This window comes from Heteronotia binoei, chromosome 2, assembly GCF_032191835.1.
Source record: "Heteronotia binoei isolate CCM8104 ecotype False Entrance Well chromosome 2, APGP_CSIRO_Hbin_v1, whole genome shotgun sequence".
In the NCBI taxonomy this organism is placed as follows: Eukaryota; Metazoa; Chordata; class Lepidosauria; order Squamata; family Gekkonidae; genus Heteronotia; species Heteronotia binoei.
Window position 1 is genome coordinate 67,958,823 of NC_083224.1, and position 10,836 is coordinate 67,969,658.

At 45.2% G+C, this 10,836-nt stretch overlaps 1 protein-coding gene across 2 annotated transcripts in view; it reads left to right on the forward strand.

Moving 5' to 3' along the window:
• Window positions 1-10,836, forward strand: part of KCND3 (potassium voltage-gated channel subfamily D member 3) — a 668,300-nt gene that overhangs the window by 645,638 nt on the left and 11,826 nt on the right. The window contains exon 6 of one of the 2 annotated variants that reach the window (XM_060231239.1): window positions 1,364-1,420. The exons of the other annotated variant lie outside the window; for it this stretch is intronic. Coding sequence (XP_060087222.1) covers window positions 1,364-1,420 — 57 coding nt within the window. The remainder of the gene's footprint in view (window positions 1-1,363; window positions 1,421-10,836) is intronic. 2 annotated transcript variants of the gene reach the window in all.

Genomic DNA, 10,836 nt, shown 5'->3' on the forward strand with positions numbered 1-10,836 from the left:
GGCATGGGGAGTCTTGCACCAATCACTCCTCATTCCTGTTGTGGGTTTAAAATGGAATACATGAAGTAAAAAGCATTCTACTCTGAGCATCATGGAGAAAATAAAAGATTAATATACTGGTAAAGAAATAGAAGTGCTATTTGCATAGGCTTAAAGTGCTGTGGAACTACACAAGGGTGAGAGCGGGTTGAGAGATGCTTTTAATGGTAAGTAATGGAGGGCAAACTGCATTTGATGATAGACGGGAATAAGGGCAATCAAAAGAGTTTCTGAAATTTCTAATCCAGCTCAGACTGGATGGTAAGGGAAAGGATTCATAATCAAAAGGTGTTCTAGTGGAAAAAAATATAATAAACTATTTGCTGTTTGTCCTTCAGCTAGCTGAGATCATAATAGAAAAATATCATTAGAAAATGGGGGGTGGCAGCATCCGGAGCAGTTCACTGCAACCTGAACAGGTGTTAAATGGCTTTTTGGATACTAGAAAGGGAATGCTGCTGACCTAAGCCATCCATTGTTTTCAACATAGAGGTTGCCATTCAAGGACTGACATGCAGCATGTTTAATGTATGCTTTTCAATGCACCCATCAAAATAGTTCAATCAGCTTTCTTGCTGAAATGCATGTCCTTCCATCATACTTAACTAATTAACAAAGCATCATTCTAATGAAAGAGATCTCATCATAGCCTGTGAATTCTTGGAACACCAAAGAGTCATTTTGCAATGTTACAAAGTTGCCAATGGAATGAGGAATGGTTCATGCATCGGAGTTACCAGCAGGTTTCAAAGGGCAATTCACCTTTCCTCGAACCAGAAAATCGTTTTCATGGTATCTTCTATTGCTGCTAAAACTCTGTGTTAAATTTATTGGCTGTCAGTCACCTGCAGATCCAATGAATAAAGTGGAACAAAGCTTGGAAAGGTTGTTATTAACTACAAAAAAGCAGAAGAGCCATATCAAGTAAATTTATCCCTTTATCCCATATCAATACACATCCCATATTTCTCGAGCAACTCTGTTTATATACCAGACAACATATAAACGTTTTAACCCCATCATGTGGCTTGTGTTGTTTTGGTGGCTGTCTGGTGATAGCCCAGTTGATGGAAACTCAGTTGAACAACTAATAGTCTGTGGTGGTTTTATACTGGGCCACTTGAATCAGAAAATCTGAATTGCTTTTCAGGAGGTTTTAAAAGTTGCTTAATTCAAGGCACAGCAAACACATGATGTTAAAGGAAAACCCTTTTTGCCCTTTCAAACCTGCATGATGACAAGTGGAATGCTGGGACTGAACTTTGGAATGCTGGAATGGACAATCAATAGTGTTTTTATCTTTTGTTGACATGTTGTCCTGTAGGGATTGTCCTATCTTGTGGATGATCCCCTGTTATCTGTACGAACTTCCACCTTCAAGGTATTTCTTTCTTAATTCAATCTGTTTATTGCAGTCTCTGTGCCATGTCTTCAGTGATGTTTTCTTCCTTGTTAGTGATCCTGGTTTGGGCAAGACTGTGCATGCAAGAGATCTTTTGCTGTGTGGTGGCTCTGAGTGCTGTGAAGACTGGCTGAACCTCAAACCAAACCATAACTGCATTATCAGTGGTCATTTTTTCATACTGTATAGCTCTATCAAGAAAAAGCTTGAATGTTGAGTATTTGTATTAATTGTGTGGTTGTGATGTTTGTGGATATTCTGGAGTTTATCCCCTTTGTAAATGAGTACAAGACACTACCAATTCTTCCTCTGATCTGTGTTATTCCCCACCCACCCCCAGCACAACAATTGCTAGCCTAGATTTCGTTTTATTTCAAAATGCTCTTCATATGTTGCAATGATCATTTGTTTTATTTATTACATTTACAACATGCTTTCTGCCATCATGGAGCTCAAGGCAGTGTGAATGGGACTCCAGGAAGTCTCTGATTCAGGCAATGGCCAGACACATGCCTCCTTAGCTTCAGCAAGCTGTATCAGTTGTCCTCTAACCATGCCCTGGGCCTCTTTCTGCTGCAGTCACCTTTCCACACAACACATTGTCCCCCAAAATCTTCTCAGAATTAAGCATAGTAGCAGTTTTATATGTTAACTGTTTGGTGTAGTGCTTTGATTCCCCACTCCTTCACATGCAACTGCTGGAGTGACTTTGGGTCATTCATTACTCTCTCAGAGCTATTCTGCTCAAGAGCAGTTCTCAAAAGAACTCTCTCAGTCCCACCTTCCCCACAGGGTATCTGTTGTGGGAAGGGAAAAGAGATTATAAGCCACTCTGAGGGTGCATTCACACTACACTAAATAATACATTTTGCAACTGGATTTTTACTGTGTAAGAATAGAGAAAATCCAGTTGCAAAGCACATTTAGTGTAGTGTGAACACACCCTGAGACTCCTATGGATAGTGAAGGGCAGGGTATAAATCCAATCTCCTCCTCCTCTTCTTCTTCATGTGTTGATTTAATTTTTTAGAAAATTAGAAAACATTTTGATTTCACTATCTGTGGCTTCATTCCACATTGCTGCTGTAACATTTAGAAGCAGAACTGCCTATGAACATGTGAAAGTGCCTTATACTGAGTCAGACCATTGAGCTATCAAAGTCAGCACTGTTGACTACAACTATCAGTGGCTCTCTAGGGTCTCAGGTAGAAGCCTTTTATATCATCTCCTACTTGACCTTTTAACTAGAGACATGGGAGGATTGCACCTTCTCCTTGCAAAACAGGTTCTTTAGCACTGACAATGTGGACAGTGTGAACCCAAAGATTGAGGGTATCGAATGTGCCGGCCTGGCGTGGGAGGCTGGAGAGGGGTTGGCGGTCTGGCTGGTGTACCGTACGCCTAACGCACCGGCCAGCGCCTTACCGTCCCTACTGGAGGCGGCGACGGGCTGGGCGCTGGAGCACCCAAGGTTGATAATCCTGGGTGACTTCAACGTCCATGCTGATGACCCGTCCTCCAGTCAGGCGACGGACCTAGTGTCCTCCATGGCGACACTGGGACTCTCTCAACTTGTTATGACCCCCACTCACCAGGCTGGTCACATGTTGGACTTGGTCTTTGCGGCCGGGGTTGTAGTGAGCGATATAACCGCCACGGCGGTGCCATGGTCGGATCACTTTGCCCTCAAGGCCCATGTAGATATGCCTCCCCAAACCTGTTTAGGCGAGGAGCCTATTATGGCTCGCCCGCGGAGCCAGATGGACCCGGAACGGTTCCAAATGGCTCTGCGGGATCCCTGGCCCTCTGGCATTCCTCTCGATGACCTGGTTGAGTCCTGGAATAACCGGCTCGCTAGGGCCATCGAGGGGATTGCACCTCGACGCCCTCTGCGACCTCGGATTAGGCCGGCTCCGTGGTATACCCCGGAATTGCGCCGGCTGAAACAAGGCCTTAGACGGCTAGAGAGGCAATGGCGACGTACTCGCGACGAAGCGACTAGAACATCTTATAGGAAGTTTATGAAATCCTATGAGATGGCAATCAAGGCCGCAAAGAAAACATACTTCGCGACCAAGATTGCATCTGCAAATTCGCGCCCAGCCCAATTATTTAGAATAATTCGGAATCTTACTTCATTGCCACAGGGCAATCCAAAAGCTAAGGAATTGGAGATAGGCTGTGAGGCTTTTGCGAAATTTTTTGCAGAGAAGGTCCAATCGCTCCGCCACGACTGCCCCGCCAACTTAGATGCAGTAAGTGAACTTGAGGCCCAATGCGTGTCTTCAGATTTAACCTTGGACTGCTTCGACCCACTCAGCTTGGAGGAAGTCGACAGAATTCTTGGCACTGCACGACCCACAACTTGTGACCTGGACCCTTGCCCCTCCTGGTTAATTAAGGCCTGCCAGGAGGAATTGAAATGTCCTATACGGGACATCATAAATCGATCCCTTTCGGAGGGTGTTTTCCCAACATCCCTGAAAGAGGCAGTGGTCCGCCCTCTTTTGAAAAAAGTTACATCAGACCCGTCCGTATTGGCACATTATCGGCCGGTCTCAAATTTGCCCTTTCTGGGCAAAATTATTGAGAGGGCTGTGGCGTTGCAGCTGCAGAGCTTTCTGGAGGACGCTTCCACCTTGGACCCATGCCAGTCCGGCTTTCGCCCGGGCCATGGGACGGAAACAGTCTTGGTCGCCCTCATAGATGACCTCCGGCGGCAACTGGATCGGGGTGGCTCGGCAGTATTGCTGCTGCTCGACCTGTCGGCGGCGTTCGACATCGTCGACCACCGGCTGCTGGCCTGCCGCCTCGCCGACGCAGGAATTCGGGGGCTAGCCTTACAGTGGCTCTCCTCCTTCCTCGAAAATCGGGGACAAAGGGTGGCAGTTGGAGGGAAGCTGTCTCAGAGACACCCTCTGCACTGTGGGGTGCCTCAGGGAGCAGTTCTCTCCCCGATATTGTTTAACATCTTTATGCGCCCCCTTGCCCAGATTGCGCGGAGGTATGGGCTCGGTTGTCATCAGTACGCTGATGACACCCAGCTCTATCTATTGATGGAAGGCCGGACTGGCGATGTCCCTATAAATTTGGACCGGGCGTTACAGGCCGTGGCTGACTGGCTCAGGCTGAGTGGGCTGAAGCTGAATCCAACGAAGACTGAGGTCCTTTGCGTGGGCCGGGACGGACCGGAAGGGGAGATCATTCTGCCGGCTTTTGACGGTGCGCCACTGATACCAGTGCGCAGGGTCAAGAGCTTGGGGGTGCTACTGGAATCCTCGCTATCAATGGAGGCCCAGATAGCCGCCACCGCAAGATCCGCCTTCTTTCATCTTAAAAGGGCGAGGCAGTTGGCTCCCTTCTTGGAACGCGACGACCTAGCAACTGTGATCCACGCAACGGTCACCTCAAGATTAGACTACTGCAATGCCCTCTACATGGGGCTGCCCTTGTGTCGAACGCGGAGACTCCAGGTAGTGCAGAATGCGGCGGCCAGGCTGCTAGCGGGACTACCTAGATGGGAACACGTGCAGCCTGTGCTGCGGGATCTGCATTGGCTGCCGGTTGTCTACCGTGTTCGCTATAAGGTGCTGGTTATCACCTTTAAAGCCCTATATGGCCGAGGACCTGCCTACCTACGGGACCGCCTCTCCCCATATATTCCCCAGAGAGCACTAAGATCCAGCTCCCAAAACCTTCTACAAATCCCTGGGCCAAAAGAGGCCAGACTTAAGATAACCCGGGAGCAAGCCTTTTCACTAATGGCCCCTCGTTGGTGGAACCAACTCCCAGAGATGGTGCGAGCCCTGCGGGATCTGAATCAGTTCCGCAGGGCTTGCAAAACCCATCTTTTTCAGCTCTCATTTGGAACAGGACCTGACCAAACTGACTAACTATCGTAATTTTAGCCACTTTATGTTGAAATTGGAACTGATGTATGACAATATGTAAACTATGACCGACAGAAATATAGCACCTATTTCTACCTACTTTATATTTTTATATCTTTTAATCTCCTATTCTCTTATTTTTATATTTTTAAACTTTATTAATTCATGTAATTGTATTATTTAAACCATTGCTGTCTATTTTAACCGAATCATGCTTGTCATGTCTGTGAGCCGCCCTGAGCCCGCCTTCTGGTGGGGGAGGGCGGGATATAAAAATAAAATTTGCTTTGCTTTGCTTTGCTTTGCTTATGTGGAGTCTTCTCATCTAGAAATATGACTCAAGAAATATATGGAGACTTTAGGCGTGAGCCAGGAGAAATGGTGTGGCAAGCATGACTGAACTCCAAAAGGAGTTCTGGCCATCACATTTAAAGGGACTGCATGCCTTTTAAATGCCTTCCTTCCATTTGGAAATAATGAAGGATAGGGGCACCTTCTTTGGGACTCATAGAATTGGACTCCCTGGTTCAATCTTTTTAAAACGGGGGGGGGGGGTGTTTTGAGGAGAGGCACCAGATGCTTTGCTGAAAATTTGGTACCTCTGTCTCAAAAAACAGCCCCTCCCCTCACGATCCATGAATCAATTCTCCATATAATATAATAAAACCACTTTCATCTTGGCAAAACCGAGCAACCTGATTGGTTGGGACTGGGTGGGACTGTGGTGCATCAGCCTTTGACCCATCAAACTATCAATCAAGAGTACTTGTGTGCCATTGGTTGAGTCTGCTCCTCTTTGTTGTAATGGTTAAGTGTGCAGACTCTTATCTGGGAGAACCAGGTTTGATTCCCCACTCCTCCACTTGCAGTTGCTGAAGTGACCTTGGGATAGCCATAGTTCTCGCAGAGTTGTCCTTGAAAGGGCAGCTTCTGTGAAAGCTCTCTCAGCCCCACCCGCCTCACAGGATGTCTGTTGTGGGAAAGAAGATAAAGGAGATTGTGAGCCACTCTGAGACTCTGAAAATCAGAGTGGAGGGTGGGATATAAATTCAGGATCTTCTTATCCTGCCTGAGTGGCTGTTACTAGCCAGCAGAGCTGATTCTGTGTCAGTAAATGGAAACCAGCTCTAGTTCTGGTGGTTAGTGGCTCTCCCTACTCTCCCACTGGCTGAGCCATTGGTGTACTGATTCACAGAGGAGACAAAGAAACCCTTCCCTCGATTGGCAGAGGGAGGAGGAAAGAAACAGCCAGAGAAAGGCTTCCCTTGATTGGCTGAGGACTCATCCCTATCCTCCTCTGGAAAGGGGGAGAAATGGCATCCTGTGGCAACAGACTGGATGCAGAGAGAGAGAGATACGGAGGGAAAGCAAGACAAAGAGAGAGATTTAAGTCCTGTGCTTAAGACCAGCAATGTTCTCAGAGACAGACTGTTGGTATGAAAGATATCACTAAAGGTCTCTGAGGCAGAACTCATTGGGGCCAGTCCTGACTATGCCTGCCAGTTCCAAGTTGGTGGGAAATTCCTAGCGATTCTGTGGTGGAGTTTGAGGAGAGCATAGGAGTTAGGGCTTCAGAGCAGGGTCTGCCAGACACAAGTTCTTGCTGTGGAAGCTGATGGGTGTGATTTCACACCAGTCACAGACTTCCAGCCTAATCTGCCTCGCAGGATTGCTGTTCAGAACAAAGTGGGGATCAAAGTGCTTTGATCCCCCTCAATGTGGAGAAAGTCTGTCCTTTACCTATGTAGAGGCTGCAGGGAGGGGAAAGGCAATAGAAAGCTGAAGTCAGAGTTACAGATAAAGGGAAGGAGATAGGGTTGCCAACTCCAGGTTAGGAAATTCCTAGAGATTTAAGTACTGGAGCCTGGAGAGGGTAGGGTTTGAGGAGGGGTAGGGCCTCAGAAAGGTGCAATGCCATTTCCTCCTGGGGAACCACCATTGCCAATCTCCAGGTGAGGGCTAGAGGGCTGGAGATCACTCAGAATTACAACTGCTCTCCAGATGGCAGAGATCAGCTCCCCTTGAGGTTGGAGTGGGAGAAAATGGGTGAGTGGGAAGACAGCAATGGGGGGGGGGCAGTCACCCAGAACCTCTTTCTAAAGCCTGTTGTATTTTTCTCCACAACAAGCCTTATTCTTAATGGGATATAATTGAGTGCCCAGCAGACATTTCCCTCCCCCCCTGCTTTCTGATTACCATTAGGATCTCCTGCCCCCAACTGGGGATTGGCAACCTTATTTTCATCCAATCATTGTCTTTGATCTTGGTCAGCTGTGGGAAGGACCTGTATGATTGACTCCACCCAATACAACCAGGCTTTTAAAGGCAGCAGCATGAAATAAAATGTAGATAAGCAGCTCCCACTTGGCTGCTACAACATATGAAGGGCATCTAAGTTACCTATTACTGGCCTTCTAGTCTGAAACATTTATACAAAAGAATCTCTCAGCCAGAAAGCACATGGTTGTTTGTTTTTCCCCCCCTTCACAAGTCTAGGCTATTCAGCTGGGATAGTGGTGAAGGATCTATAGCATACAACTATGCACTTTTCACTAGTCATTTTAGCCTCAGTCTTGTCTTGCTGATATCCCATCTCAGATATGTCCCATTACATTATCAAGGTACTTACAGTTCAGTAACAGCGTTTTCCAGCTAGGTCACTGAACTGTGCTGTCATTTCTCTTGCACAAGGTAAAGATATAAGCCTTTTCAGATCAGATGAAGGTCCAGCATCCCATTTCCTGTTGTGGCCATCAGATGCCATCACCAAGGCAAGGTGACATCATCGTCCCTTGATATTGGCCCCATGCCAGCAACTGGTACCTATGCTTACCTTCCCAGAATATTTATAACTTATTTTTAGCAGACTGTAAATCTGACTTCTTTACCATTTTTTTTGTAAGAGGGTCAGAGCACTGTGGCAGTTAGCATACTGGATTAGAATCTGGGAGATACAGGTTTGAATGTTGGCTCTTCCAAGGAAGCATGCTGGGTGACTTTGGGCCAGTCTCTCTCTCTCTCTCTCTCTCTCTCTCTCTCTCTCTCTTAATAGAACAAAGTTTGAGTCCAGAGGCACCTTTAAGACCAATGAAGTTTAATTCTGGATATAAGCTTGCATTCACACAAAAGTGAATTAAACTTTGTTGGTCTTAAAGGTGCCTCCGGACAAACTTTGTTCTATTGTTATGCAGGGTTGTTTTTGAGAAGAAGAGGGGAGAAAGATTTTGAAAGCTGTTTGAGGCCCTTCTTGAGAAGAAAATCAGGGTATATGTATCTAAATAGAGAAGGTCCCTTCCTGTATTCCACAATTCCTGAAGGAGAAAGTTCTTTTGTATGGGGAATACACAGTGATTACTTCCTGGACCAGCAGAGAACAGAAATAAAATGGAACAAAATAAAATGAAATGTGACAAGAGTTTTGATCTGGAAGAATGATTGTTGTTCCACTACTAATCTATACACATTTCCCACCTTTATGTGCTTACGTTTCTCTCAGGATTAAAAAAGCTCAAAACACTTCTGTTTTGTAGTCCAGAGAAGGAAGTTAGAGAAAGAAAAAAATTAGCAAGGTTTCTGTTGTGAATTGATGTCTGTGCACAAATTCAGCTTTTGATTCATCATTCAGTACCTAGGTTTGACATTTGTTCAAACTTTTCCCCCCTTCTCTCAGAAATGTTGGTATCTCTTTAATGAGACACTAACTTTTCACATGTTAAGTGTTAATGAGGGACTGTCTGGACTGGAGAAAGAATTAAGTACTGATTACACCAGCTCCTTGCAGTTATTCTAGATGACAAATCCAGAGGAAATCAGCTGATGCAGATATAACCTTCAGAAAGTCAATAATGTAGGTGTGATCACCATGATTCCTTACACCTTCCAACACAGTCAGTCTTGTTGCAAAATTAATTTGAGGACATGGAATAAAACTCTGAGAGTGTGTCCATGTATGTATACATCAGTAATCAGGGATAATGATCCCTGAATTAGTAATTTCAAATTCTGAGACTGATATAGAAGAAGAAGAAGAAGAAGAAGAAGAAGAAGAAGAAGAAGAAGAAGAAGAAGAAGAAGAAGAAGAAGAAGAAGAAGAAGAAGAAGAAGAAGAAGAAGAAGAAGAAGAAGAAGCAGCAGCAGCAAAGACAGAAGCAGGGTAAGGTGCTCCCAGGCTCTTCTCCTGAGCATGTAAAAACAAGTGATTAGGTGAAGAGCAGCAGTTATTATCTTCAGATTGATTCACAGAAACAGTGATCTGTGAATGATCGAAGATAGTTCCTAAGGTTTTGGCTCAAACACTTTTGGATTCCTTTTTTACATAGATAGGCAGTTATATCTTAGGATGAGAATCTTGATTTATTTTCAGATTTGTGAACAATTCTGTTTTCTGTGCCTACCATAACCCAGTCTTTCATCCTTTGCATTGTTATTAAATTTATGACATACCTGAAGCAAATAGCACTAGGCAAAAAGGCTGAAGTAGGAAGGTGAAGGAAGGTCCCCAAATATAATCAGATGGTACATGACATAGCAACCATACCGTATGCGATGCCCACTATAGGCCTGGTCATTGCCTGGATAAGCAATCACTTTGGAATCCTATGAGTACACCACCATGAGTTCCATGATGGCACAAACATGCGATATAAATGTGATTAATAAATAACAGGTAGACAGGCAACCATTTTCAAAGAGGTGGTTAAAAACAGCTGCTGACCCAGACATCCATCTGTTGTAGGACTAGTACCATCTGTTCCATATTCAAAGGAAAGAACATAATCTCTGCACCAGCAAGATCAGAGTTTTATATCAATTCCATCAGGATAACATGAGAAGAGTTTAGGAACCATATTTACAGATAAGAGCGGCTTTGCTCCTTGTAACTCATTGAGGCTGGTCACCTCCCTACAGCTGTAAAAATGAGAATGTCAGGCACTTAGCTGGTAACGATATCTGGTTGTTAAGCTGTATTTGGTTTGTGGATGACCACTGTGCAGGCTCATGCTGGGCCTTTACCTCAAATCTACCTAGCACAATTAAAATAAAGGATTGACATAAATTTGGAGAGTCTTTGTAAGCGCACACTCCACCCATTTTAGCCTTCCTAGGCTTGGTAGCTTGAAATTATGCAAGTGTATCATAATTACAAAGTAAATTTTGTATATTTGGCACATAATCCACTAGAAAGATCTCCTATTGAAAAGAAATTGAATTGCCATTATCAAATACAGAACTATAGATTATTATTTTTATTAGTTATTTTATTTCTAGACCACCCTCCCCCAGATAGGGCTCAAGATGGTTTACAATGGTGGCCCCCAATCTTTTTGGCACCAGGGACCGGTTTCATGGAAGACCATTTTTCCATGGACTGGGGGAGGGCTGCTGGGGGTTTTGCTGCCCCAAGCTGTCCCCCTGCCTGCTCCCTGTTCCTGCCCCCATGGGGGTCTTTAAATGGGGGGGAGAGACTGGGGCTGTTTCTGCTGCTTCCCGGCTACGTGGCCAGG